The sequence below is a fragment of the Falco rusticolus genome, chromosome 11 (assembly GCF_015220075.1).
Source record: "Falco rusticolus isolate bFalRus1 chromosome 11, bFalRus1.pri, whole genome shotgun sequence".
In the NCBI taxonomy this organism is placed as follows: Eukaryota; Metazoa; Chordata; class Aves; order Falconiformes; family Falconidae; genus Falco; species Falco rusticolus.
Window position 1 is genome coordinate 28705069 of NC_051197.1, and position 27163 is coordinate 28732231.

The window sequence follows — 27163 nt, forward strand, 5'->3', positions numbered from 1 at the left end:
GGAAAGAAAAAGAAGGTGATGAGGTTAAAGTAAATTGTTGGGATGTTGAAGTGTAAAGTGGAAATAAATGAGAAATAAAACCCTTTTTAAAAGTGGAGGGAAGTATTTTCTTGCTATTTTTCATCTCCCTGGCTTGAGTGAGTGTGTGTCGTGAGGCTGCAGAGATTTAGATTTACAGCTCCTAAGCACCAGTGCTTGTTCGGAGGCTGTATTATTCTAGCCTTTTCTATTCACTCACCTTCTAAAGATGTAGTGTAAATATTTATCTTCCCTCCGGCCCATCCGTGCTGCCCAGAACCCAGTGCTGTTAAACACTCTTATCACCTCATCGGTCTTATCTCCTGTGATCCCTGCCAACATTGGGAGTGCGCCGATGGGAACAAGTGTGCACCTTCAAAAGTGCCACAAATGAACAGAAAGAAGAGGTGATGCGGGGAAAGAATACCTTAAAATAAAGGGTGCTTGTGCTATCCCCTCAAAAGAGCAATGTCTGTGTTTCCTACTGCGCTTTTCCTGCTCATCGTGTCTATGCTTGGAGATGTGATTGAAGGCACAGAGCTGAGGGCTCAGTGTGGGCCAGCACCCGAGGAGGTATGGGGTCCCGTACAGACCCCTGCAGCTGGTGTGGAGGGCTGTCCAGCCCCAGCTTCATCACCGATATGGGGTCTGGCTGGACCAAAGCTCACCCAGGTCACCAGCGTGGTTTTGGTTTTCCTCTTTTGCGCTAAATAAAACAGAGTAGATGGAGGAAGCGACAGCATCTCCCTTAGGGCTGCCATCCCACTCGCTGAGGTCTCTGCACACACCTGGGAGAGCACATGAGGCAGGTCTGGAAGATCGATGTTTAGATAACACTGTTTTAAAAACTGTCCCCTGAAACCAGCACAGTGGAACACCGGCTCGTCAGGGTCTGCTTACCGTGGCAGAGCAGCAGCAGTCAGGTTTTATAGCGCGTGCAGCAGCTCAGCAGGGCTCAGCCATGCCATTTCCATGTCTCTGCCCCTCAGTCCAGAAACCTTGTGTTAGGTTAAGCAGGGTACAGAAATTCCCAAGGAATGAACATGGGATGGCAACACCGATATAATCCTATCACTTATAAGACAAAATTGACGTGCAGTAGCCATAGTACCACTTAACGGATAAGACAGTTGGTCCATCTGCGCTCGGTCCATCTTCTCTCATTTCTCTTGCTTAAATTTCTCAGGAGCAGAACAAAATCCTGTTATCCAATAAGTTACCCACTGGTAGTTGGATTTTCATTGAGTGACATCTGTCGCAGACCATGGATGTGGGAGGTACTGGTGATTTTGTAGCATCTTTTGTTTTGAGGGGGTTGGTAAATGTGGACATTCGGTTTTAGTTTTGAAGTATTTGGAAACGCTCTCATGTCCCTTGAAGGCCGTGCAGCTTGACTGTCATCCTGATGTGGCCAGTTGTGCCAGCAGGCTGTAAAAGTCACCAGGGATGGCACGCAGCATTGAGAGGAAAGAGGAGAGCTTGGAATTGATCTGTTGTTGGTCAGTGACTTGCAAGTATGGGACTGAGTGTCCTGCATTTGAGTGTGTAATGGTCTTTCCTTCATTTCTGGTCACCTTCTCTCTGCCTGGATGGGTTCTGCCATTTCCACAAGCTCCTCCTTTGTGTAGACAGGATATTGCTAAAAGGGCTCAGGGGCAGGAACCTGCCAGTGCCTGGCAAGCCGAAAGCAAAGCTTTACAGAAACACGTAATACTGCTTTGAGCCTGGCCTTTTCCCCCTTTTGTGTTGAAGTTCACTGAATCAGAGCACTGATTTCCTCCTTTTTAACCTGTCGCATTGATGTTGTTCCAGCTAACACATGGATGAAAGGGCGTTTCTCAGAGGCATCCTGGCATAGAGCAGAGCTTGGTGTTGGCCCCAGAGCTGCCCATCACTTATTCTGCACTCCCTGACATCAGCTCCCCTACTCAACACCTTCTCTTTGTGCTCCTGTCACACTACAGAAGCTCATATTGCGGGGGGGAAGTCTAAATTTTTTTAACATGCCTTAGCACAGAAATGATAATATACCATGATTACCTAACTTTCCATAGGCACAGTTTGGAAATAACTAGTTACAATATTCAGGTTTTTACGTTACAGATTTATGAAATGATTGGTTTCAGTGTATATCAGTGGAATCTAGGTCTTGGTGTACTTGCAGCTCTGTATGATTTACATTGCTGTAATCAGAAAGCTAAATGGGAGAGAGAAGAAGTGAACAGTCACAACAAACATCCCCCTCCAACTCGGTGTTTTGTATAAAATAAGTCAACAAAAATCCTGGTGGCTTTCAATGGAGAAAAATTATCTGCCCCTGCTTGTAAGACAGATGAGCAAAATGGTCCATCGGATCACTGCCAGCATCTCTGCACTCCTCCCAGCTGTGGAGGATGCGATCGGGACATCCTGCTCCTGACCAGTGCCAGCGCCCCCGGGCCAGGCAGTGACAGTTACCAGTGTCCTGGGCAGGGTGCAGCAGGTTGTCCCTGTCCACTCACCGTTGGGGGTCATTTGTCCTAAGAGAGGCATGTCCTGGCAGAAGGACACACCACACCTTGCATAGGATGCTCCAGAAACCACTGCTTTCTGTTGCACTTTGGGAGGTATCCCTTGCATCACAACCAGCTAGAATTCATCTTAAGACCACTTCTACACGTCTTGTTTTGTTGCAAAACATTTCCAGCGCCTGGTAGACGATACTCATCTCACGTAATTTCCACAATGGGAGCTGTAATCCTCACTTTCACAGCCTGTCTGTGATTAGTTTCCAGGTGTGACCATTTTGCACCGAAGGCTCAGTGTTGCTATACATGGAGCCAAGCGCTGTGCGCAGAGAGGCCAGGCACGTTGGCCTCAGATTAGCCATGGTGCTCCAAAAAGCCAAATCAAAGAGGGATCGGGATCAGCAGCTTCCCAAGGGCATTTCAAGGTCCTTAGTGAGTGACCACGCTAGAGCTTTTTCCATTTACCTGGATTAAAATTTGTCACAGAGGAAACACAAGCAAATAGCGTAGCATCTGAGAAGTATAACAAATAGCATTTGGCCAGCCGTCAGGCTCAAAGCGGGGGGGGGAGAAATCCACAGTTTAAATAAAGTGTAAACAATGTTTGCATAACATGGGATTAATAGTTCTTTTTAAAAACCACACTGGGATTAAAGAGACGCATTTTGTATGCTGGGACTTGCGCTCCCTTCTTAGCCCCATAAATGCCAGAAAGTCCACCTAAGAGAAACAAAAAGCCCTGCTAGCCCGCAGGCTGCTGCTGAAGCAGCAGTGCTTTACGCAGGCCTTTGGAAGAGGAACAAATGGCTGTAGTGTTCCTGGAACGGTCCTACGTATTTTATAAGGAGTTTTGCAGCAAAGCGTTCCCATGGAAAGGCATTTCTGCTGCGCGTCTCCAAGCCCGTTCACCTGCAGGTTTGGTCAGCTGTAATTTTGAAGGCGGGGATGCGGAGGGGAGCTGGCTTCCCATCCCCCAGCACACACAAAACCCGCATATTTGAAAGCCTGCCTTTCCCATAACTCATTTGTAGCGCTCCTGCCTCTTCTTCCCCAGCCCTGCTCCGTATTTTGCTGAAGTCAGTGCCAGCCCTGTCACTCCTCCGAGCAGGCATGTGCTTAAGGACCGCACCGGGGCTCCGGCTCAGATCGGTTACCTTATTAGTGTGGAATAATCAATGGATGCTGCCCTTGATTTCTTCAATTGTTTGCTTTGCGGTATCTTCTAATGACACACATTTGCATTACGCTCCCTACAATTTGGGCAGAAATAGGGTCCTTGAAACAAGGCACCTCCAAACGCTGGTATGAGTGCCATGGATGGGGCATAGTGGCACGTGGGAGGGAAAATCTGAGCCCCCCCCCCCCCCCCCCCCCCCCCCTTTGCTCAGAAAAAACGTGAAATGGATGTTCAGGCAGCAAATGCCTGTTAGATCTGGCTTTTCTCTTTTGTCCCTGTTGCTCCTGTGGTTGTCGTGTTGGTGTGGAGTCCCAGAGCAAAGCGTGGCACCTCCCAGCCTGACACACAAGTCATTCCCAGTTCCTCAGCTGAAGGGTTAATATCAAACAGAATAACAGGCTGGGAAACCAGAAGTCTCCAAACAGCTACGGGTGGGAGTTCTACCTGTTCTCCTGTTCTACTTTTCCCTTTCGCCTACTCCAGAATCCACAGCAGAGTGCAGAATTTGCACCTTAATCCCGAAGATGATGGTAATTAAAAACTTAAGTCTCCATAAACAGATGCAAATAAATTAAGGAGGCAAAGAACTGAATTAGAGGCTAATCCTGGTGGGGTAGTGAAAGCAAAGGGGCCGGTAATTCTTTCCTTCTGTTATTTCACCTGTTCTTGTGGCAGGATGAGGCTGTGGCACAGCGAGGTGCCTGAGTTTGCGCTGCTGGACGTGCCACGTGAGCACCAACCGCTCACCGGCAAAGCCCTACCCGTGCTTGCCAAGTCTGGGAAAGGGGACACGCTTCCCAGACCATTGCAGCTGATGCAGTGGCGTACGTGTTAGCTCGAAAAGGGAGCTGCGTGCCAATGTCTTCAAATCATGCGGTTTGCTTTGCCCTTGCGCTGCAGGTGTTTCACAAGGATGAGTTCAGCCACCGGCTTTCATTCCCGAGCGCTCTGCGTAGCCCTTTCCCTGCTGTCATCCTGCAGGGATGCCAGCAGCCCAACAGAAATGACTTGGGCTTCGGGTCCACCTTTGGCCAGACCTGAATTCAGAAGAGCAGGGACCTAAGATTTATTCAGATGGAAGAAAAGTGGGATTATTTTTTTTCCCCCTGTGTGCTCCTTGGTGCTGAAGAGTGCAGCACACTGAGCTGTGCCAGTCTCCCGGTGCTTTACCCTTCTCTTGAGCAGCTGCCCAAAGCTGGGCTTGCACAGAACCATCTTGCACTAAAGCACCAGGTTTAGTGAGGGTCCCAAAGCAAGGCTGTAGGACTGAAATCCTTCATTTTTATGGGCTGGAAGTGATAACGCTATGAACTGAATTATACTTACGTCATGACGTGATCCACACACTCTGATGGGTGGATAGATACTGATTATCCGTCAATATGGATTGATGGTGGAATGGTGACTCAAAGCCTAACTGCCAGGTAGCTGAGTGTCCCGGGCTGTTTGTCTAGTCAATTAAAATATCACTGTGATTCAGCTTATTTATTGGAAACTGGGATTTACTTGTATCCGCACAACGTTACCTGTACCTCTAATAACCAGTCTCTGTCTCTCTTTCAGGACGGGGAAGGCCAGACTGCACTCCATTACGGTAAGCTGCCTTTCAGCTTGGTTGCTCCCTCTTCACAGGATGGATTTGCAGCTGGAGTAAATGGTCTATGTACAGAAAGCAAATTTCAGCAGAAATATGAGCAGGGAATCTGGATTTGGTTAACCAGCAGCTACCTCCACTGGCAAATCCCAGCACAGTATGAATAAGAGCGCTGGGAGAAGCAGCGAGGAAGACGGCTGGCCTCCCTTCATTCCCCTTTGCAAATGTCACCCTCAGCCTTCCTTTTCCCCCAGTTGATGATTCACTTTCCGCAGAGTTTTCCCTCTGTGCCTCCAGGATGTGGTTGTGCTACCTCCAGAGCCAGGAGTGGCGCTGGTTAGGGGATGCTAAATCCCTCAGCCATCGCAGGGTGAGAGGAGGCTGGGTACCAGCTTCCCCAGGTTCCGCAGCTGAGGGGAAGGGGCTGAGTGTCCTTCCCCTCATCGTGTCCTGGTGACAAACCTGTGTGATCGCAGCTGAGAGCAGCAGGTTCTCCACTAGCAAAATCAGCAGAGCGAAGTTACAGTTCCTGCCCCTCTTAACAATTAACGTGCTAATTAGATGCGCGATTTTATAGTGATCTTTAATTGAAAGATTGTTCTAGTTCCAAATGAGAAGAGTAGAGACTAAAGTGACACATGCGGTTCTGATGCGCGGGGAATAGGAGAAAAGTATCAATTTAATCTGTATCACTTTTTTTCCCCCAAAATTAAGACATACCCAGTTATTATTTTATACTCTCTCTCGATGCCTGTCAGTGTGTAATTAAGAGCATACTTGTAATTCTCAAGTGTTTGTGTCTTTTTCTCTCTTTCTGATCTCTCCACAAGGACATTAGCAGGATGGCAAATTGCTTTGCAGAACATCAGTGCAAGGCACGGCATTTGGATCTGGATCTAAACTACCAGATTCCAGGGCCCCTGAACCGATCGCTGTAATCACCATGATGTATGATTTCTCCCCATGTGATCTTTCCTGTAGGATACTCTTGTTTTTCAATATTTTATCATTCCGACTGGAGTAGCAAATCTGTTGCTTAGTGCAGCAGTGTCAGCAGAGTGACAGCTTCTGATGCCACATTGCCTCTTCCTCTGCCCAGCTCATGCCACAGTTTGGGCTCTTGCTCTCCTGGGAAGATTCTCTCCCCTGCTCCCAACTCCAGCACTGACACCTGCCTGCTGAGGGGTGCACAGTGGGTTATAGTAGGTCGTGCAAAAGCGTAGTGTGTAAGTTATCCAAGAGCACCTGCTTCAAGCGGGTCCAACATGTGAAAGTAAAAGGTGGATGCATCACCTCCATGTAAATGACGTGCAGGTGGATCCCTCTGGCTGGTGACTGAAGCAGATTGTTTAACACAAACACAACTGATTTAAATAACATTATTTCAAAAATGGTTTCTCTGATCCGCCCTGCCAGCTCGGCTGTTTCAGTAACGACGGTTTAGCAGGGGTTTTTTCCCCCAAATGTTTTAAGTGGTAGAATTTTTTCTTCTTCTTGAGTATTATCCCAGCTCCCCTCCCTGTACATCATCTTTGGGGAAGCCTCTCTGGGTCGGGTGTGCCCACAAGTGCCCTGCTGTCCCTGGCTGACCATCGCTGCGCCCAGGCTGTCCTCGCTCCCTTACTTAGCTGATCTGGTCATAAATCACCCTGATCTTGAAAAGAGCTTGTTAAATGCGTGCATGGGTTGGATTCAAGTGGCTATTGGCCTGAAACTGGAACTCACTGAAAATCTCCTGATACCATCTCAGTAAGCACTTCGTAACCGAGGCATTAATTGCAGCAGAGAGGCATGAGAGCTCCTGTGAAAACTGTCTGTGGCGGTGCTGAGCAGAGCAGTGCTTTTACAAGGCCTTCCCTTTTGTTAGAGGCTGTTTGGGGAAGGGTTAAATCCCATGAGCAAGGCCAGCGAGGCAGCCACTGCTTTTAGGGTGTCTCCATCCCTTTTTATGAGCCAGCGTGGCCTGACAGCTGTCCTTGTGGTGACAGCTCTCCTGATTACAGCCGGTGTCAAACTGCATCCTGCTGCGGGTTATAAATCCTGCCTCCTTCCGATCGGCGCCGACCCCGGGTTTAATCGGAGGTTAAGCGGAGGCCAGCTGGCAGCACGGTCCGAAGGCACCGGCTCACCAGCGGGACCCACCGCTGGACCCCCTCTCCCCTGGACCAGAGGCAGCGGTCACTGCTGTGATGATGGGTACGAGCATGGTTTCTCGGCTAAACGGCCCGTTAGTCTTCGTCTCCTCTCCATCCATCCATCCACCCACCCGCCGGGAATACTAAAATCATTGCCGCTGCCTCTCCCAGAGGAAATCAAGGCTTCTCCGAGCACGTGGCCACAGAGTGGGCAGGCTCTGTATCCTCATGGGCGCTCCGGCTTCCCTGCAAAGCACCATCTGTTCGGCTCTTTCTGTGCTGTGGCAGGGCAGTGGGAGGGGACGCTGGAGGGAAAATAAATAATAAAAAAAAAAAAAGAAAGAAAGAAAAAAAAGAAAAGAAATTCATCATCTGAACCCTGAGGATTAATGGAGTCGGAAGGCAAACTGCGCTGAATGGAAATTCATCTTCACCCGTGCCAGTGTCAGGGCTGCCGCTCCGGCCCTTGACAAATCGAGGGTCTTGGGGCGCGATAAATCCAGCAGCTGTGCTCATCCCTGGGGAACGTCCGCAGCCCGCTCGAGGACACGGGCTGTCAGCACCCATGGCAGCGGCACCAGACGAGGATGCTGCCTCTCCCCGTGCGGGCACCAGCTCCCCATCCCCAGGAGCTGCCAGCACCAGCGTCCTTGGCACCCCTGGCAGTCTGCTTTCTGCAAGAGTGCTGTGCCCTCGCCCCGGGACACGTCCCCTGGCCCTTTAGCTCAGCTTCATCCACACCCCCACCTGCTTCCTCACCAGCCCCTTGCCCCTTTTGTTCCCCTTTTTTTTAATCTCCTTCAGTATAAGCTCCAATCACACGTCAAATTTATTTTAATTAAACATTGCTGCTTGTCCCTTTGGGTTGGTAGAAAACTGCGGAGTAATGCAGAAGACGCTTTTAATGACTACATTTAACAGCAAAAAAGAGTTGGTCGGTTATGTTGTAAAAGCGCCTGAAATACAGTGAAAACCAGTTGCCACCAATGCAAGAAGAAGCTGCCGGCTGTGCAGTCTCGTAAGGCAGCTTGTGGCTTTGCTAGGGTCTGCATTGCACGGGCTTAAGGGAAAATCCAGGGACTGGGACTTCTGCTGACGTCAGCCAAGCCCAGCTCTTCAATGTTAAGAGTTTTCCTGGTCTTCCTAGTTCTTTTATTTTTGTTTTTTTTTGGTTTTAACATCCTTCAGCCGGGTTGGAGGGGGAGCTGAAAGCTGCCAGGCTGTTACATCCTCGGGACAGGGAAGAGCTCAAGTCAAACTTGATTCTATCTTGACAGAGTAAATCGTGGTTGAAAAAAATAGTTGCTGGTGGAGGTGTGAGTTAGGAATAACAGTGGTGCTACTGGTTGCCCGTGGGCACAGGCACATTCCCTGGAGCTTAGGGCAGGGCCAGCCAGCAGCTAAAAACCATCTGAATTTTCTACAAGGAGAAATGATGGGTGAAAGCCGGGTGTGAGGCAGTACTGATGATGTCCTGCCTGGGACCTGCTCCCTGTGGAGCCCTGGAGGTTCAGGAGGCAACTGAGGAGTAGGGGCTTACCGATACGTTATAAATGAGAAGTGTGTTATAAATTCTGGGTACCAAAGCAAGCAGGCAGTGCTTTCCCAGGTGGCACTCTGGGGCTCTGTGCCATGCTGCAGTTGCACTCTGGGGCCCTTCCCAAGATGTGTCTGCAGTCCTGGGGGCGAAGGAGCATTAGCCAGACTGTGCCCAGGCACCCCGTGCGTCATCCCAGGTGATGCCCGGCAAACCACCTGGCTCCCGGTGGCTCCGTGGCTGAGCTGCGGGCTCTGGGTGATGGCTGCACCGGTCGCACCCCCTCGGGACTCCAGGCTTGTCATTTCTTCCACTCTGTCTTGTCTCTTTCCTTTGCACTGTTAAATCCAAAGGCAAGTAATACATTGAGTACCGAACACTGCCCCGAAAAATGATCTGCTCCGCCTGGCCAGGTGCTGAGATGGCATTTTTTGCCTCTGGCACACGCATGGGATGTTGACAGCTACAGCACCGCTCCAGAAACACCCATCACTGCCGCCTCGGGTCAGGCTTCCCAGACTAATCCTTCCCTTTCTCCCTCCAGCTGCCGCCTGTGAGTTTTTGGACATCGTGGAGTTGTTGCTGAAGTCAGGGGCCGACCCTACGCTCCGGGACCAGGAGGGCTGCCTGCCGGAGGAGGTGACAGACTGTAAAGCCATCAGGTCAGCTCTGCAGCAGCACACCGCTGGCCAGACCTAACCCGCGGCCAACGCGGTGCCCAGGACAGAGATGCTCCGCAATAACGCCCCTTCTCTTCCCCCGCTGCCCTCCGGAACACCTCAGGATCCGAAGGGGAGCTTTTAGAGCACAGGGTCTGGGTGGGCTCGCCAGCACCAGAGCTGGCTGGCTGAGCGCATATCCTGAGCAGGATGGGAGCAGGGTTTTGCATGTTCTGACATTTATCAGTATTTGGGGGGGTGGGGGGGGGTGGGGGGCAGCAGGGGAGGGGGAGAGGGCCTCGAGAAGGCCCCAGTTACTGGTTTAACATATTAAACACAAGTACTGGATCAGATGTCTCACCTGTCAGCCTGTGCTGACTGGTCGGCTCCTCTGTAGGGAGGGCTGCTGGGCCAGGTGAGATGCTCATCTCTACCATTTGGTTGGGTTTTGGCTTATTTTCTTTTCCCGTGGGTCCAAACAAAATATTATAAATAAAAGCACAGTGTTGGGTCACAGCCTCTGTGTGTTTTTCATGCAGGGAGTGGCTTGATTCCCCAGAAGCAATATAAGGGTGGGAGGCAGCTCAGCGCTGTCACAGCCCTTGGAAAGCTCTGCTCAAGCCCTCATCCTGGGAAGAGGGGACTACGAAAGGCAGCAGGGACACACAGCTGTCTGTCCGTCCCTCTGGTTCACACCTAACGCGTGTAAGATGAGTGCTTTATGGATAACCAGCCTCTCCAAGCTGACAGGACTTGTACCACATCACACAACCACTTTGCTGAATTAAACAGCGTTAAAACTCCACCTCCATCAGCAGCTCCGGGTCCCCCCCGTCACGTGCCAGTCCCCAGGGTGGCTCATTCAGGGCTGGGGTTTTGTAACAGCTGGGCACAGACAGAAACTTGCACTTGCCCTGTCACCCTGTGGGCCTGTCTTGGTCATTTCATATTCCTCCCAGCTGGCCAAATACCCAGAAAGTGAGAAAGATGTGCGAAGCCTGGGGTGCTGGAGTGAGGTGGGATGCTCGTGGGGCTTACTGCTTCCTCATCGGGATCTACTGGGCTGTGCCGGTGGGTCCAGGGGAGCTGCCGGGGATGGGGTTGTACTTTGGGCTTGGCAGGGAGGGAGGCTGCGGTGTCGGGTGGGTGGACGTGGCAAGAAGAGGCTGTGCCTTCCCCGTGGGGCATTGCTGTGCCGCTTGCTTTTCCCTGGACAAGGAGATTTACAGCCTGGGGGGAGTGTAGGAGATCTCCATCACTGTGATGGGAAGCTGCTTGCCTTTCTGCAGCACTTCCAGCCTCCAGAAAAATAAATGGGAATGTTCCCTCCACTAAGGACTGGCTGGGCAGGAGGCACACGTGGGTTTTGGCCCCTCACGGCAGCGGCCGGGCTCCTGCCAGCTTTTGCTGACACAGAGGAACGGCTGCACTGGCTTCAGTGCCACCAGCAGCCAAAGCACCACCACGGCACGGCTCACACACACGAGGCGCGGGCCAGACATGGTGGTGAGGACAAAATGGCTTAGGTAAGTTAACGGGCTGTATGGGCCATTGTATTGATCACATCAACTTATTTCCCATTAATTTAATATTGGAGGGGTCTGATGGACTGGGGAGCCGTGGTGGCAGTCTCTGGTGCTTTTGCAGAAAAAGAAAAAAAAAACCCACAAACCAACCTTTAGGGCTTTTTCTGACGTCAGTAGGAAACTTGAGGTCTAAGCCTGCTCCTTACAAACATCCCAGAGAAACTGCCTTCCTAGCTGGAGCTTGGATGGCCAAAAATAAAATACCCCTTGTGCTTCTGTTCGCAGCCACCACGCACACACCAGCCCCTCTGTGTTGGAGGACGATTTGCTGCCCAGTGGTGACAAGGGGCTGGTGAAACAAGCTGGCAGGGAGCTGGGATGCGGAGAAGCATCACCTCGGTAGCATGAAGCAAGCTGCCAATGATTAATGCTCTCCACTAAACGTCAGATTGCAATATTTTGGGTCCCTACGGGGCAATGCTTACCCGATGGCGGTGATGCGACAGCCCTCTGACCCTGGGGGAAGGCAGTGGCTCCTGCTCTCCTTCACCCTGTCAAGGGGCTGGTGGTGCCTGGTCCCACCGCAGTCACAGCACGTGCGGTCAGAATGCAACGGGTGCCGACAGCAACGCCGGTCGCTTTTGCATCCAGATGCGGATGAAGCAAAGACACCAACCCCAAAGCTGGGGGGCTCCGCCTGGAGCTACCCCCCTGCCTGTGGGATGGAGATGTGGTGGCATCGAGGTTAGGGACAAGCGAGGCCACCCTTGTGCAGTGCCATAATGCACAGCCACCGCCTGGCTTGATGGACAGGCTGGGTAATAAAAAAAATCTCTCTTAAAACAGGGATGGAAAGCGCTGCCCATGCTTTCAGAGAGCACGTTGGGGGCTGAGCGCTCAGCCCTGGAGATGTTTATAGCACTTTAGGTCCGTTTGTGAGGTTGGAGCCTTTCCAAAAAAAAAAAAAATATATAGCGGGGGGGGGGGGGGGGAGGAGAGAAAGACATATATTATTGTTTATAATCTGCTTTATTCAGCCAAACCTTTCCCCAGCAGCCTTGCGGATTGCTGTTTAAATCCCTTAGTGCCTTTAACTACCGATACAGAAAGTGGTTAATGTGCATTCGCCCTAAGCTTGGCATCTACTCCAGGAAATCACTTTAATTGAGAAGCATTAAATGTTAAAATGATTAAAATACAGAAAGCCAACACACCGGTGCCTGTGGAGGGGCTCAGACCCCCGCCCCGGCATGGCTCTGCCATCTCACCTGTGCCCGCCGAGTGCTGTGGTGGTACAGCCGGGCGACAGCGGTGGGCACGCTGCGGGCATCGTGGGGTACCACGTGGCAGGGCTGGAGCTGCCCACCCCAAACCCACCCACCTCTCCATGCCCACATAAAGCCAGGGAACGATGGCCATGTCGCTGGCCATGTCGCTTGTCTCATTCCAGGGATGCCAGCTCCTCCATCCAGACAAGACCCAGGGATCCAACACCAAAGAGCCGATGGTGCCGGGGCAGGTGATGCTGCTGGTGGCTGCTGCCCTCCCATAGAGGAAGAAAATCCCAAAGACAGCAGCTGCTAAAGAGCATCCCGAGTTTATTTGACATTGCTTTCCCTCGAGGCAGAGGGGGTGACCGTACACATCTCATGCCAACACACCGGAGGCAGGGTACAAAAGCAACGCCCTGGGTGCGAATTTGGGGGAGTTTGGGGCGTCCTTTCTCCCCAAAGACAGGGCAATAAATAAGGTTTCATTCTTTGAAATTTTTTATTATTATTATTATTATTATTATTTTTGTTGGGTTTTGTTTTTTTTTTCCCCCCAGGAAACAAGACTTTCACTTTCTGGTACTGTACAAAATTTACACAGCAAGGGGAGGGGGCGTTTGGCCTTGTCAAAGGGGGGTGGAGAGCAGTGGGCATGGCTGCCCCCGTCCCCCTCCCCACCAGCCGTCCACGCTGCCCGGCGAGGCCGGGGGCTTGGCACAAAGCAGCACCCAAGGTTGCAGGGGTGGGGGTGGGGGGAGGCACATGGGTGCAGCTGGGGCGACTCCTGCAGCACCAACACACCCAGCTGGGGGGGGGCGGGGAGGGACAGGGACATACCAGTGATGTGCTTTCTTGTGTGGCATAATTTTTTTTCATTTTTCTTCTTTTTTTCCCTTTGCTTTCAGAGCCCCCCCGGCCTCTGGCAGCAGCTGGCTAACTGGATCTGCCCGCAGCCCTTCCTGAAGGGCAGGCGGGATCATCAGCATCACCCCAGAGCTGGGGGGAATGGCAGGGACCCCATGGCCAGGGCATCCCTGTGGGCCTGGGGCAGAGCCCGGCACACCGGGCAGCAAGCATGGAGCTGGGTTTTATCCATTGGGCTGAATGCTTCAGCCTGGCAAGGCTGGGGGTGTGGGGGAGCTGGGCAGGTGGGTGTCACAAGCCCAGGGATGTAGGTTTTGAGGAAGGGGCTGGAGGCTGGTGCCAAAACCACCTGGGTCCTCCCCAGCTGCCTGCACCCACCTTTGGTCCTGTCAGCCCCACAGCCCTGAAGGAGGTGGGTAGCCTATTCCATGGGGGTCTTACACCCCGACACCGTCCGCTCCCCACCGCGTGGGTACTCCTGCAGCTGATGAAACGCTCTTTTTCCCTCTTTTGGGGGGAATTTTTTGCAATACCCTCAGATCAAACATTCCCCACCTCTCCTGCCCCCCCTTCCCCAGCACCTGCAGCGGCTGCCATCCACGTGCCAGCCCCGAGCATCCCAGCCCAGCCCAGCCATTGGGCACCCTGGGCTGGATCGAGGCTTTTTTTCTTCTTTAATTCCTCCCCGACACACGACCAAGGTAAAACCCACAGTGATGCATCGTAAGCGCGCCCGTGCACCCAGTGATAAATCGCGGCCCCACAGCCACCGCACGACGGCTCTGCTCCCACCAGGCCAGGAGCGGGCGGCATCGCCCCCGGGCAGCGGGGCAGTGGCCCTGCCCGGACAGGTCCCCAGCCTCGCCAAAATAAATGCTTCTACAATATAGACTTTTTCTTTCTGCTGAGGCTCCAGGCAGCGCCGAGTCATTTCAACTCCATATCGAAAAATAACTCTTGAAAATAGCAGCGGTGCTCAGCAGGAGGGGTGCGGGGCTGGCACGGGCACCGGGATGGACGCTGCCATCCTTGATTGTCCTTCCCTCTCGCCAGCCCACACCGTTACCAGCGCTGCACCGTGCCCCAGCCCTGCGCCGGGGTCCTCGCCGTGCATCCCGTGCGCCAACACCTCTCTTGTGCTTACACCCAAAGGCATCTGTGCCCCCCGCCCCAAGCACAGCCACCCCCGGCCATCGCCGATGCCGCCCCCCCTCCCTCCAGCCCTCCAGGGCCCATTCCCATGGGAAATCCTGGAAAGGTCAACCAGCGGCGGGTACCCTCAGTGCTGAGCTTGCAGGCTGGGGAGGGAGCGAGGGGGGCCGGGGCAGGGGGCGAGCGGCGCTTAGAAAGGGGGGTGATCCATGTCGTCCAGCCAGGAGGCCGGGCTGGTGGGAAAGTCTGGGTACCCGACGCTGCTCCCCGTGGAGATGTCGGAGGTGGGGCCCCCCCCCGGCCATGGCCCGCAGCGTCTGACTCACCCCCTGCGCCCCGTGGGCCACCAGCCCCAGGCTGCCGTCCATGGCGTAGTCCAGCCCGTTGAGCAAGGGCGGGTGGGACGGCAGGGAGGAGATGGAGGACGGCGACTGGGGGAGGCCGTAGGGACTGCCGTCCCGCAAGTCCTGGTACGACTGTCCCGTCCCCTCCATGGAGAAGCCGCCGTTCAGCAACTGTCCGCCCGCCACGTCCCCCACGGTGCCATAAACCCTGTTGGTGTGGCCCAGCTCGGAGAGGATCTGGTCTTCTGCCGGGGAGAGGAGGGAGAGCAGAGGAGGGGGGTCAGCGCAGGGGGGAGCCCTGCAGCCCCCCCGCCCCCCACCAGCACCCTGCTCACCGCGGAAGCTGAGCTCGCTGTCACTGACGCCGCAGTCCTCGGCCGAGCTCTCCTTCTCCAGCTTGCCGCCCCCGCGGCTCCGCTTGACGCTCTTGTAGAACTGCCCCCAGCGATGCCGCCCCGCGTCCTTCTTCAGCCGCTTCTCCTTGGCCCGCCGGTTCTGGAACCACACCTGAGGCGGGGAATGGGGACATGGATGGCACCCTGGCTCCTCTGCATGCCAGCACCCCTGCAACCTCGCATACCAGCACCCATGCCTCCCAGTATGCCAGCGTGCCAGCACCCTGGCATCCCTCCAACCCAGCATGCCAGCACCCATGCAACCCAGCACCTCTGCAACCCGGCATGCCAACACCTCTGCAACCCAGCTCCCACACACCCATGCAACCCAGCACGCCAGCACCCCTGCATCCTGGCACGCCAGCACCCCTGCAGTGCCTCATGCCAACACCTGTGCAACCCAACTCCTACACACGCATGCAGCCCAGCACCCCGGCAACCCAGCACCCCTACACCCCAGCAGGCCAGCACCCTGGCAGCCCAGCATCCCAGCATGCCTGAATCCCTGCAACTCTGCATGCCAGCTCCCACACACCCCTGCAAGCCAGCAGCCCAGCAGCCCTGCAACCCAGCTCCCCGACACCCATGCCACCCCAACACCCCAGCACCTCTGCATCCCCTGAAGACTGGCACCCCCTGCAACCCAGCACTCAGACACCCCAGCGGGACCCCTGCGTCCCCCTTCGCTAGGGGCAAGGTGGAGAGGGGCACCCCCACGGCCTCACCTGCACCACCCTCATGTCAAGCCCAGTCTCGGAGGAGAGCTGCTCCCGCACATGCCGGGCGGGCTTGGGGGAGTTCTTGTAGGCGTTCTTCAGTGTCTCCAGCTGCTTGGCCGTGATGGTGGTCCGGGGCCGCTTAGCACCTGCCTCGGAGTCATCTGCAAGCCAAGAAGCTGGTACCAGCCCTGACTGCAGCAGCATGAGCAGCCCCACACCTCCAGCCCACACTGCTGGGGAAAAGCTCCCCAGAACTGGCTGCCTCAGAGCCCGCAACAACACCTTCCAGCAGTGACACGAACCATGGCCACCCCTCGGTGTGATGTCCCACCTCGTAGCCCTTTCAGGGTGCCTACCGTTCTGCTTGGCAGTCTCGTAGTCCTCCTTGCAGACCAGCCGCCCGTCCTCCATCAGGTAGAACTCGTCGCCAGTGGCCAGCTGCCGGCTGCAGATGATGCAGGCGAAGCAGTGGAGGTGGTAGACGAAGTCCTGGGCTTTGCGGACCACCTGGGTGGGGGGGATGCCCTGCTGGCACGCCGTGCATTTGGTCCCGAAACGTCTGCAAGGAGAAGTGGGTGACCCTAAGTCGCTCGGCAAGGTGGGCTTCGCCAGAGATGGGATGGGGACCAGGAGACAGGGCAGAGTTTAAACCAGCAATCAACCTAATTATGCATGACACTTCACACGGCAGGGGTTTATCTTCTTCAGTGTGAAAGACCAGCCTAATGGAGCTGAGGAAGGTTTGATTTTAATGGTTCTTTTAACTAATGCTTATAGGCTGCCTGATTTTCCCCTGCAAGGACAGTACATATTTCATCCACATTAATACCAAATAAATTAATTACGCCGCCCCGCTAGCATGATGAATCCCAGATTAATGCAGAATGATGGGGCTCTTACACCATAATGACAGCCCGATGGGTGCATTGGGTGTGCTGGCTTGGGGTAGGCGTGGGGCCAAGCAAGTCCGCCAACACGGTTGCAAGGAGCGTGCAAGAAGTGTGCAAGGAGTGTGGAAGCAGCACACAAGCAGCCATGCAAGAATGGGATAAGAACGTGGAAGGAGCAAGCAAGAATGGTGCAAGAAGCTTGCAAGGAGCATGTAAGTATGGTGCAAGAAGCGTGGGAGAAGCATGCAAGGACCACATAAGAATGGTGCGGGAAGTGTGCAAGGAGTGTGCAAGAGGAGTGGAAGAAGCATGCAAGGAGCATGCAAGGAGCATGCATCTCGCCCAGCAGCCCCCGCGGATGGCAGGCACTCTGCTGCAGAGAGCCTGGGGTGCCTGCCGCTGTGGGTGCACCCCAAGCTGGGTGCCTGCGTGGGTGCAGCCGTGCCCTGGTGGGGGGCGGTTGCCCCTGTAGCCATGAAGGCTGACACCCAGGTGACACCTGGTGTAAACTGAACTAACAGCACGTGGGTGACACGTGCCACGAGGGGGTGGCAGCACGAGAGAAAGTCAAAAACGAGTGGACATCCCACTGGTGGTTCCAGCAGCAGATGCTGTGGGCTTTGGGGCTGGCAGGGGAAAGATCCCCCCCACCTCCCGCTGGCACCACAAGGGCTCTCCTGGGTCTCCCCTGCTCCCCCCAGCTCCCTCAAACACCTCATCAGTGGGGCACTGGGACCCCACGGAGCCACCCAGGTGTTGCAGCAGCAGCTCAGGCAGCAAAGCTATCAGGATAAATTTGTCCCCTACACCTTGAACAGACCCATCTGCTTCAAAGGAGGTGGCCCAGCAAAACCCAAGCCCTTTGGTTCCCTGCCCCAAAAGGGGCAGGCAGTGGCATTTGGGGGTGCCCAGGGGGTACAGCCACCCTGGGCACCTCTCGCTGCCCCCCTTGAGTGTTAAACATCCCCCATCATGTAAAATCACCCCCCCGAGCCCCACAGCTGCCCGTGCCCTCATGCCGTCCAGAATGCCAGGGCACAGCCACCAAAGCTGGGTCCCCACGTCACTCAGGTGTCACTCAGGGACGGGTGGCAGGCACCCCGGAATGCGTGGCACCAGCGTGATTTCAGCAGCTGTCCAAAGTGGTGTTGGAAGCAGAAGGCAAGGAGGGAAATCCTTTTTTTTTTTCTTGTTTTCTGGGCTTCTATCCTAAAGGGAGAGTCCCTGGACATCTGCTGGGGAGACCTCAGCTCTCCTGGAGTCAGCTGGGAGGGAGGGATGGGAGAGGGAGAGAGGGAGGGATGAAGGGATTGAGGGAGGGATGAAGGGATTGAGGGGACAGAGGGAGGGAAGAAGGGGTGAAGGTATGTACAGAAGGAAGGATAGGACAGACAGAAAACACCTTTCTGTGCCCAAGGCTGAGACAGTGCACTCTGATACCCCCATTCTCCCTCTGCCCATCCACCCCCACCTCACCCAGCACTCCTAAAGCCATGTTAACACACATCCCCCAGCACCCCGGAATATTTCCACACCAGCTGGGAATAGCCAGAACCAGGACAGAGCTGCCTGCAGCTGAGGACCAGGAACTACGATTTGGGGGAGGAAAATAAAGATAAAAAATAAAAAAACCTGGTCTTTTCAGAAGCAGCTCCTGCATTGCAAACCTGCCTCTGAAGTTGGTCTTAAATCCTCATGTCTCCCACAGGTTGCCTACCCCAAAATCAATGAGCGGTTGAAAGAAAGGTGAGGTGAGCGCCTGAGCGAGCGCTGAGATGCTATTGATTGGCACCAAATAATCCAGGCAGGACCTCATCTAAGAAAGTCGCTGATCTTTCAACTCTAATTAACATTGATTACCCGCACCTTTTGGGCGACTATTTAAATGACTTGGAGATTAATAGGCTGGAAAATATCAGAACTGAAGTGTTATTACTCAGGCTGTAAGCGGCTGCTTTGATGGCCGCACGCTCCCCAGCTGGGGAGGAGGAATTCAAGCTGCATCCTTGGCCCTGATGGCTGGGGGTGGGGGTGGGGAGAGTGGCACGTAGGAGGCCTGACAGCCCAGGGATGGGCAGGCAGGGAAAGCCTTGCCCAGGGTTTTGCACCGGGTGTAATGGCCATCAGTTGGTTAAGCCAGCTGGCCGGCAGCGGGGAATGATGTGGAGAGCCAGCACAGCTGGGAAAAAGCAGATGATGGTGCAGGGAGGTGGCCCCTGTCCCTGAGGTGCTGCAGCTGCTGTTCACCAGGGCCCTGGCACCTGCACCCGGGCAGCAAAAGGCACCTGCTGGCCAGGATCGGGCCCCCTCCCCGCAGCGGGCGCGAAGACAGCGTTTCACCACCGGCAGAGCTGTGCCCAGCCCTGCTGCAACACCCCCTGCCATCCCCTGGGAAAACTCCCAGGTTTTGCCAGCAGCCAGGGACCAGGGCATCCCTGCTGAAAAGGCCGTTTTTAATGGGAAACAGGTTGTCCTGTCCCACGGGAGCAGGGAAATGCCGAGGCTGGGCAATCGCACAGCTCGGAGGCAGCTGCCAAAGAAATCAAATGAGGTTTTCACGCTACTGGGAGCAAAAAAAGGATTAAAAAAAAAAAAAAAGGAAAAGAAAAGAAAAGAAAAGAGAAGAAAAAAAAAAAGGTAAAAAGATGAAGGGAGAGAAGCAGCATCAGCAAACCCCGGCGCGGGCAGGAGCAGGCAGCGCTGCCGCTGCCTTGTGCGGGTTTCTCCTGCCCTCTAGCTCCGAGCAGAGCCGGGGCCACTGCCGAGCCACCGCAGCTTGCCACCCCACGGGGCTGGAAACCCGCACAGGGGAGGGACAGGGGCATCAGGGAGATGTGGGGCTCTCAGAAGGTTAAAGCCCAACAAACAGCATCCAGCCTGCGGCAGCTATAAAGCACCAACATTCCAGTTATTTCCATAAGAACGACAAGAAAAACCTCAAAAAAATTTATAAATTTAGATTTTGGGGAAATTCTACTTCAAAATAGGTTGTGTCTGTCTGCTGCGTGGGTGGGAGATGCTGCTTTCGGGGGGCTGTGCCCCCAAGTGGTACTCACTTGAAGAAGTCCTCCTTGCAGTAGACGCTGCCGGCCCGGGAGAAGCAGCGGTCGGCCAGCTGCATCTGGCAGTCGGCACACTTGAGGCAGGAGCTGTGCCAGTGCCTGTCCAGGACCTTGAGGATGAACTTGTCCAGGATGTGCTGGTTGCAGCCGGCGCACTGGGGGATCTCTGGGCAGGGGGAGAGAAGAGCAGCGTCAGCCCCCTCGGTGCTCCCAGCCAGCCGGCATGGCTAGCAAAGCCCTGCGCTGGCACATGCCGGTGCTTTGCAGGGTGATGAGCTGCCACCCCTCACCTGGCCGGTGTCCCAGCACACCTTCCTTTGCAAACCTTTGCCAAAATCCTCTGGGATAGCAAAGCCCACGGCCCCACCAGGCAGAGACACACACACATGGTGCTTTTTCCTTCTGCACCCCATTTTTCAGGCTCTGTCTTGCTCCCCTGCCACCCATTTCCCTGCCTGCCTCTCACTCCCTCTGGGCTGGCATCCCCCAGCCCAGCCCCCCACCAGGGACACGGCTTGTTGCTCCCCGCAGCCACCCCTTTCCCCCGAGGCCAGGCTGCCGTGGTGACCCAGGGGTTCAACCAGGGGGTCTCTGCCATGACCCAGGGGTGCAGGCCACCAGCCACCTCCACCCCACCCGCAGAGGCAAGGCCAACGTCTCTTCCCCTCCGCTCCCACTGCACCCCAAGGACCACGAGCCACCCGTGCCGGCCACGCTGCTCCCCCCCCAGCAGCCTGCAGTGCCCCTCGCCCTGCAGTGCCAGGGCACCGGGGGACTTTGCATCCCCACGGTCCAACATGCCTTTGGATCCCAGTTTTCCTGTGACAGGGGTAGAGGGTTTCTGCCTGCTTTCTCCCATCCAGCCAGGGTGTTACAGACCCCTGCCGCTGGAAAAGGCTGGAAAACATGGGCTGAAGCAAGGCCATGCTGGACCACAGCACCAGTAACCGGGGACAGCAGGTCCAGCCCCATCCAGCTCCCTACAGCACCCACACTGTGGGAGGATGCTTGGAGGAGGAAGGCTTTTCCTAAGGCAAGGTGTATATACCCAGCCACCCAGGCTCTGCCTATAGATGGACAGCTTCTATAGATCTGGAGAGCTGGATATTTATCTCCCTCTCTACCTGCCCGTAGTTGAGAATAAACAGGAGGTGCTGTAAAAGTCTGCAGGAGAAGATTGCCCGGTAAAAGCCAGGCACAGAATGCTGACACGCATGCATGAAAGCAGATTGATTTTGGGGGGGAACCCCCCCACCGTGCCCGGAGCTAGAGCCTAAGAGCAGGAGAGATGTTTATGTATAAGGGCTGCCTCCCTCCTGCCAGAGAGCGGCTGACAGTAAATACCGGGGGGTGGGGGGGGTGGGGGGGGTGGCGAGGGGGAGGCGGGATATTTTTTTTTATGGCTGCTACAAGTGCTGGGGAGGCTCGGGGGACTCTGCTGTCCCCAGCCGAAGTGGCCGAGCAGGGTGGCTCCTTACTGACCCGCGGGAAGCTGATCCCCGCGCCCAGGGGCTCCCAGCGCCGGCGGCCAGGGGAGGGGACGGGGGGGGATAGCCCCCTGGCCGGGCACGGCGTGGGCAGGGGGCTCGGCAGCGGGGCACTGCACCCGGGGCACAGGGAAGGAGACTGGGAAAGGGGGAAAGCGGGGGGAGAGGGAAAAGGAAGGAAATTAATCAAGGGAGGAGAAGGGGAAAGGGAAAAAAAGGAAAGAAGGGGTGGGGGGGAGAGGAAAGAAGGGAGAAGGGGAAAGAAAAAAGGGGAGAGGAAAGAAGGGGGAGGAAGGAGCAGGAAGAGGAAAGAAAGGGAAAAGAGGAAAGAAAGCAGGAGAAAAAAGGGGAATGAAGGGAGGGGGGAAAGAAGCAAGAAAGGGGGGAAAAGGGAAGAAGGGGGGAAAGAGGCAAGCAGGGGAAAAAATAGGAAAGAGGAAGAGGAAAGAAGGGGAAGAAGAGGAAAGAAGGGGAGGAAAAGAGAAAAGAAAGAAGGGGAAAAGAGAGGCAAGAAAGGAGGGAAAAGAGGAAAGAAAGGAAGGGAAAAAAGAGGCAAGAAAAGAGAGGGGGAAGAGGCAAGAAAGAAGGGAAAAAAGAGGCAAGAAAGGAGGGAAAAATAGGAAAAAAGGAGAAGAGGAAAGAAGGGGAGGAAAAGAGAAAAGAAAGGAGGGTAAAAGAGAGGCAAGAAAGGAGGGAAAAGAGGAAAGAAAGGAGGAGAAAAAGAGGCAAGAAAAGGGGGGGAGAGGCAAGAAAGAAGGGAAAAAAGAGGCAAGAAAGGTGGGGAAAAAGGAAAGAAAGGAGGGAGAGAAGAAAGGAGGGGAAGAAGAAAGACAAGGGGGGGAAAGAGGAAAGAAAGAGGGGGGGAAAGGAGGGAAACAGCACGGGAGAAAATTGTTACAGCCTCGAATAACATTATTTATAAATACTTTGGGGTACTGACACGTATCTCCAGTGAAGGCAGCTTATTTTATCATTCACAAGGTTAGATAGTTACAATCCCAGTGCCCTTCAGCCCATATTTATTGCTGGCATTTAAGCCTGTGTCGCATTAACAACAGTAGAATAAATTTAAAAATAAAAAATTAAAAAAAATTATCTACAGCTTCCATAGGTCCCTCTTCTCCTTCTTGCTCTGAAAATACCTGGCTGCTTCGCCCCCAGCATGCTGCTAGGAGCGGCACCAGGGCTGCAGGTGGGCAGCAGCCACATTTTCCGTATTTCATTTGTTAAACCTGTTTCGGAGCGATGTGGAAGCCGCTGGCACAGAGGATGGCACGCAGCAGAGCATCAGCCCCGGGAGAAGGTACATTCGGTGGCATTGCAGAGTAAATATTTCTTATTTATTTCATAAACACGTATGCACGCTTGTGAAACATGTTTTATATATAAATGGTTATTTATAGAAACGTGTGGATGCATATACATCTACATACACATACTCGCGTGTATATGTGCGTATATACACACACCCACAAGCTAACGAACAGCTTTTTCCTTCCCAAAAGCTTAATTTCGGCAAGCAAACAACTGCAGCAGATAATACAATATTTTCCCCCACGTTTCCAGAGAAAAATGTGTGTGGGGTTTTTTTAACGAGACATATTTTTTGCATTCGATCTGTCCCTAGATGTACGGCACCAACCAAATGCACACAGGTTTGTGTGTGCACGCAGCGATGGGCAGAACTCGCACCCGTTTGGCTGCTTTCCCCTGTGCATTGACAATAATAATAACAATAATAATAATAATAATAATAATAATAATAATAATAATAATAATAATAATAATAATAATAATAATAGGGGGAGCTGCTGGGGTACCAGGAGGTGTCCCAGCCAACCCACTGGTTTGCTCAGTGCATGTAGAAAAAAAATATCTAAAATACAGCCCCTGCGCTCTGCTTTGTGCTTTGCAACGGAGGCGGCTGCGCCGGGGCCAGCGCAGCGCTGCCTCCCTGCCTGCCGAAAGCCTTCCATTTATTTTACTTGTTTTAACTAAATTATTTGCTATAATAGGAATAATGTTAATGGCGTTATATGTTGCGTTGGTGCCTTTGCCCAACAGCAGCTCAGGGCTGGCTCTGCGTGCAGGGCGCTTTGATAGATGCTCCGACAGGCAGACCTACATAGGGGACAGCCCCACGGCCCCCTCCTCTCCACCCCAGGGACATGGGGACCACCCCAGGGATGCAGCAGCCAGCCCTAGTGCAAACCGCTGCCGGGGCGGCGGGCGGGTGAGGCTGGGGGTGTCGTGTCCCCCCCAGGGCGATGTGCCGGGGAGGAGGACGCGCAGCCAGTGTGCATCCCTGCATCCCGCCGGCGGCTGCCCGGGCAGGATTTGGCCGTATCCCATTCAAAGCCGTTGCCAGATCTGCAATCCCCCTACAGCTTCAAGCAGCCCCCCACGCTCCGGGGCAGCCGAGCGATGGCCCGACACGGTGCGCCGGGATCCGACCCCCGCCTGCAGCGCGGCCGCCGGTGCCATGATATATTAGCGACGGGTCCAGCCTTCCATCCCTATCCCTCCCCGACGAAAAAAGAAAGAAATAACGATGGAAACGAAACAAACTGGCGGGTGGCCTCAGAAATCCCTCTGAAATCCCAAAAACCTCGGAAGCCGAGGGGGGAGGCGGTGCCGGGGCAGCGGCCGGGGAGGATGCGCAGCGCCGGCTCCGCACCACCCCGGGCACCGGCTGGCGAGCTGCCCCTTCTCTGGGGTTTGGGGTGCGTTGGAGTGTGTTTTATTTTTCCTTTTCTTTTAAGGGGAAGGGATCGTCACCCGCGGAAACGAAGGTGCTGCAGAATCGGTACCGCGGCAAATGCCGGTGGGAAACCGGAGCACAAAGGCGGTCCCGGTCCGGCGGTCCCGGAGCCTGCACCAAACATCCACGGAAAGCACCAGGTCGGGGACTCCCCAAAAAGACTTTCTTGGGGGGAGGAAACCTCATTCCTTTACATGCAAAAAAACCCTCCGATTCATTTCTCTGCAGCGCGCAAACGACTTTCCCAGCGGCGATTAATCAACTCCCCCCCCAGCCCGTTGGCCAGAGGCTGGCGGCACCCGGGCACGATTCCCACGGGCTTTGGCAGAAGTTTTTGCTTCGGTGAGATTTGCAAAACAATATTCATAAATAATATTGGGAATTATATTTTTAACAATTCCGCCTGCAAGGCTGAGCAGTAGCCAGGTTTGCCCTGGGAGGCGGGGGGGGGGAGGGGGAGGCTCGGCTCCCCAAAACCTTGCTGAGGAGGATGCTGTAAGAAACAGTCGCTGCTAATAAATAAACAAAATAATGAAGCTGGGCAGTGGTTAAATAGCGAGGAAAACCAGCGATTTAATAGCGATTAGATATGAAAATGTCACGTATTTTCATGGCGCACACGATGAAATACCGAGGTGCTGCTGGGGGTGGGGGTGGGGGGGTAACCCCGGCGCAGGCAGCGGGGCTGCATTCCCTGGGGAAGGTGTTCCCTGCCCGGGGCCAAGACCCCCTGGCCCGGAGGGGGCCGAACACACGTGTAAGGGTGCAGGATGAGGCCTCAGGCGCGTAACGCGGAGCCGGGAGCCGGCCGCGGGCGCTGGAGCTGCCCGGCGGCTGCGGAGCCCTGGAAACTTTTCCAGCAGCCCCCTCCCCGACATGTTTTGGTCCTGCCATTAATTTTGAAGCTTAAATAAATAATAAGAATCGGATCTGGTTGGATTGTTTCCTGGTAATTACGGATATGGGGTGCAGAAACGGCAATGTCACGGGCAGGGGGGCTTGGTGGCACCCGCGGGGGCCAAAGCAGGGGGCTTTGCTGGGGCGATTGCTGCTCCAGGGTGGTCGAGGCACCTGTTTTCTCCTTAAATCAGTGGGGCTGCGGGGCACCCTGCGGCTGGGAATCGGGGCCGTTATCCGGTGGCAGGGGGACGGTGGGGACCCGGCCGTGGGACAGACCCGGGCTGTCCCCGCACCGGCTCCGTGCTCCTGACGGGGAGGTCTCTTCCCCTCTGCTGCGGTGAAATCCGGTTAAACGTGGCTGCCCGCACCACACCCCCCCCCGCGGCCTGGCAACGGGGGATAACGGGGGCGACCCCCCCGCGGCGAGGCAGGACCGGCCGCTCCCCCGGGCAGCAGCGGGCCGGGGCACCGGCTTCACCCCCCGTGGAAATACCCACGGAAAACGAATTACAGCCGCCGGGGGGGGGGCGGGGGCCGGTGCGGGGCACGAAACGGCGGGGGAGGCTCTGGGGGCAGCGGCAAGCGGCGGGGCGCAGCCCGGACCGCAGCGGGCAGGTGGTCGGGACGCGCACGCCCCTGCCCGACCCCTGTGTGTCCCCCGAAATGCGGCCGGACCCCCCGGCACAGCTGTCCGCCCCCAATTGGCTCGGACCCGGCTGGCCCCCCCGTGCCGCCGGGACCCCTTCTCCTCAACTTTGCCGGTGCCTGGGGCGGGGGGGGGCAGAGCATCCCCTGGCTGCCCCCGCTCCGGCCCCTCGGGGACACCCCGGTTCTCGGGAGCCGTTTGCAAACGGGGAGAAAGAATAATAACAATAAATAATAAAAATAAATAATAATAATAAATAATAACAACAACACCCGCGCATCCCGCGCCGCCGCCGCCCACCCGAGCAGCCCCGGGGCCGGGCCGGGAGCGCCCCGGGGCCCGGCCGCCCCCGCACCGGCTCCACGCGTCTATAGGGGTGGGGGTGCCCACGGGCTCCCCCCGCCCAGGGCTCGGCCCTATAGAAAGGAGGAAGCCACCGGCCCCTATGGCTGACAGCCGGCTGCCGGCGCGTGCGTCCCGCAGAAACACGCGAGGGTCCATACACCCGTGGGATCCATACACACACACCCCCCGCGTAAGTGGGTACATACACCTCCCAGACACGCTTATACACCCCCCCCGCAGCGCCCGCGAGCATGTGCCTTCACACGAACACGCTACCTGTAGCTACAGGGCATATATGCGCACGTATAGATTATATAGGTGGGTTTTGGCTAGACGCAGACACGGCGGCATCGCTCCACGGGCCGCGCGGAGCCGAGCCGGGCCGGGCTCGCCGTCCCACTAAGGCGCCCGCACACCCGCGGGTCCCTTTCCACCGCTCGTGAGGCGCTGCCTGTCGCGATAAACGATATAAGCGGGGAGTCGTGCGCTGCGGGCCGGGGGTGCGCGGGGGCGGGCGGGTGCCGGGGCCCCACACCGGCACACACACACGCATGTACACTTGCACATGCATTTGCACACACGCAGCCGGCGGCCGCCCTCCCCGTCGGAGCCGGGCCCGCACGGCTCCGCACGGCTCCGGCCGCTGCCCGCCCGCCCACGGGGCACCGCTCTGCCTTCCGCACGCTCCGAATTTTTACGTCTATTAACAATTAATCAATTAACACTGCTACACGGCGGGGGGGGGGGGGCGGGGAGCAAAGGGGAGGAAAAAACCACCCCGGGGCGGGAGCGGGAAGCACCTGCCCAGCCCGCAGGGCGCTGCCCCGCCGGCTCCTGCCCGCCTTGCCCCGCCGGCCTGGGGCCGCCTTTGCGGCAGGGAGCGAAGGAGGGAGAAGAGAAAAGCGTCCTTACGTTGCACCGGCACACCGAGGATCTCGGGAAGCCCCTTGACAGCCCCTTCGGCAGCGAGCGCGGAGCTTTGCATCATTTTATTGGCCCGGGGGCGGCGGACGGGAGAGAAGAGGGGAGGGAGAGATGCGGCCCGGGCCGGCGGAGCCCCGCGGCGGGAGGCAGCGCCGTGTCCCGCGGGCGGTGCCGGTGCCGGTGCCGGTGCCGGCCCGGGCGCGGCGCCGCAGCTGTGCCCGCCAGCGCCGCCCGCCTCCCATTCATTCAC

At 55.7% G+C, this 27163-nt stretch overlaps 2 protein-coding genes across 4 annotated transcripts in view; one reads left to right on the plus strand and one right to left on the minus strand.

Moving 5' to 3' along the window:
- ACBD6 (acyl-CoA binding domain containing 6) overlaps positions 1–9880 on the plus strand; it is an 87765-nt gene extending 77885 nt beyond the window's left edge. For 2 of the 3 annotated variants that reach the window (XM_037404146.1, XM_037404143.1), the window contains 2 exons: positions 5266–5296; positions 9513–9880. In XM_037404146.1, coding sequence (XP_037260043.1) covers positions 5266–5296; positions 9513–9667 — 186 coding nt within the window. In that variant the 3' untranslated portion in view covers positions 9668–9880. Of the gene's footprint in view, positions 1–1204; positions 1988–5265; positions 5297–9512 lie in introns of those variants that run through there. The other variant, XM_037404147.1, reaches the window with a different exon arrangement.
- A 3049-nt stretch (positions 9881–12929) lies between these two features.
- Positions 12930–27163, minus strand: LHX4 (LIM homeobox 4). The gene is given in 7 exon segments (XM_037404822.1): positions 12930–14735; positions 14737–15029; positions 15120–15291; positions 15905–16059; positions 16255–16457; positions 19845–20016; positions 26902–27163. Coding segments are annotated over 7 exon segments (1176 nt in total). The 5' UTR covers positions 26978–27163; the 3' UTR covers positions 12930–14630.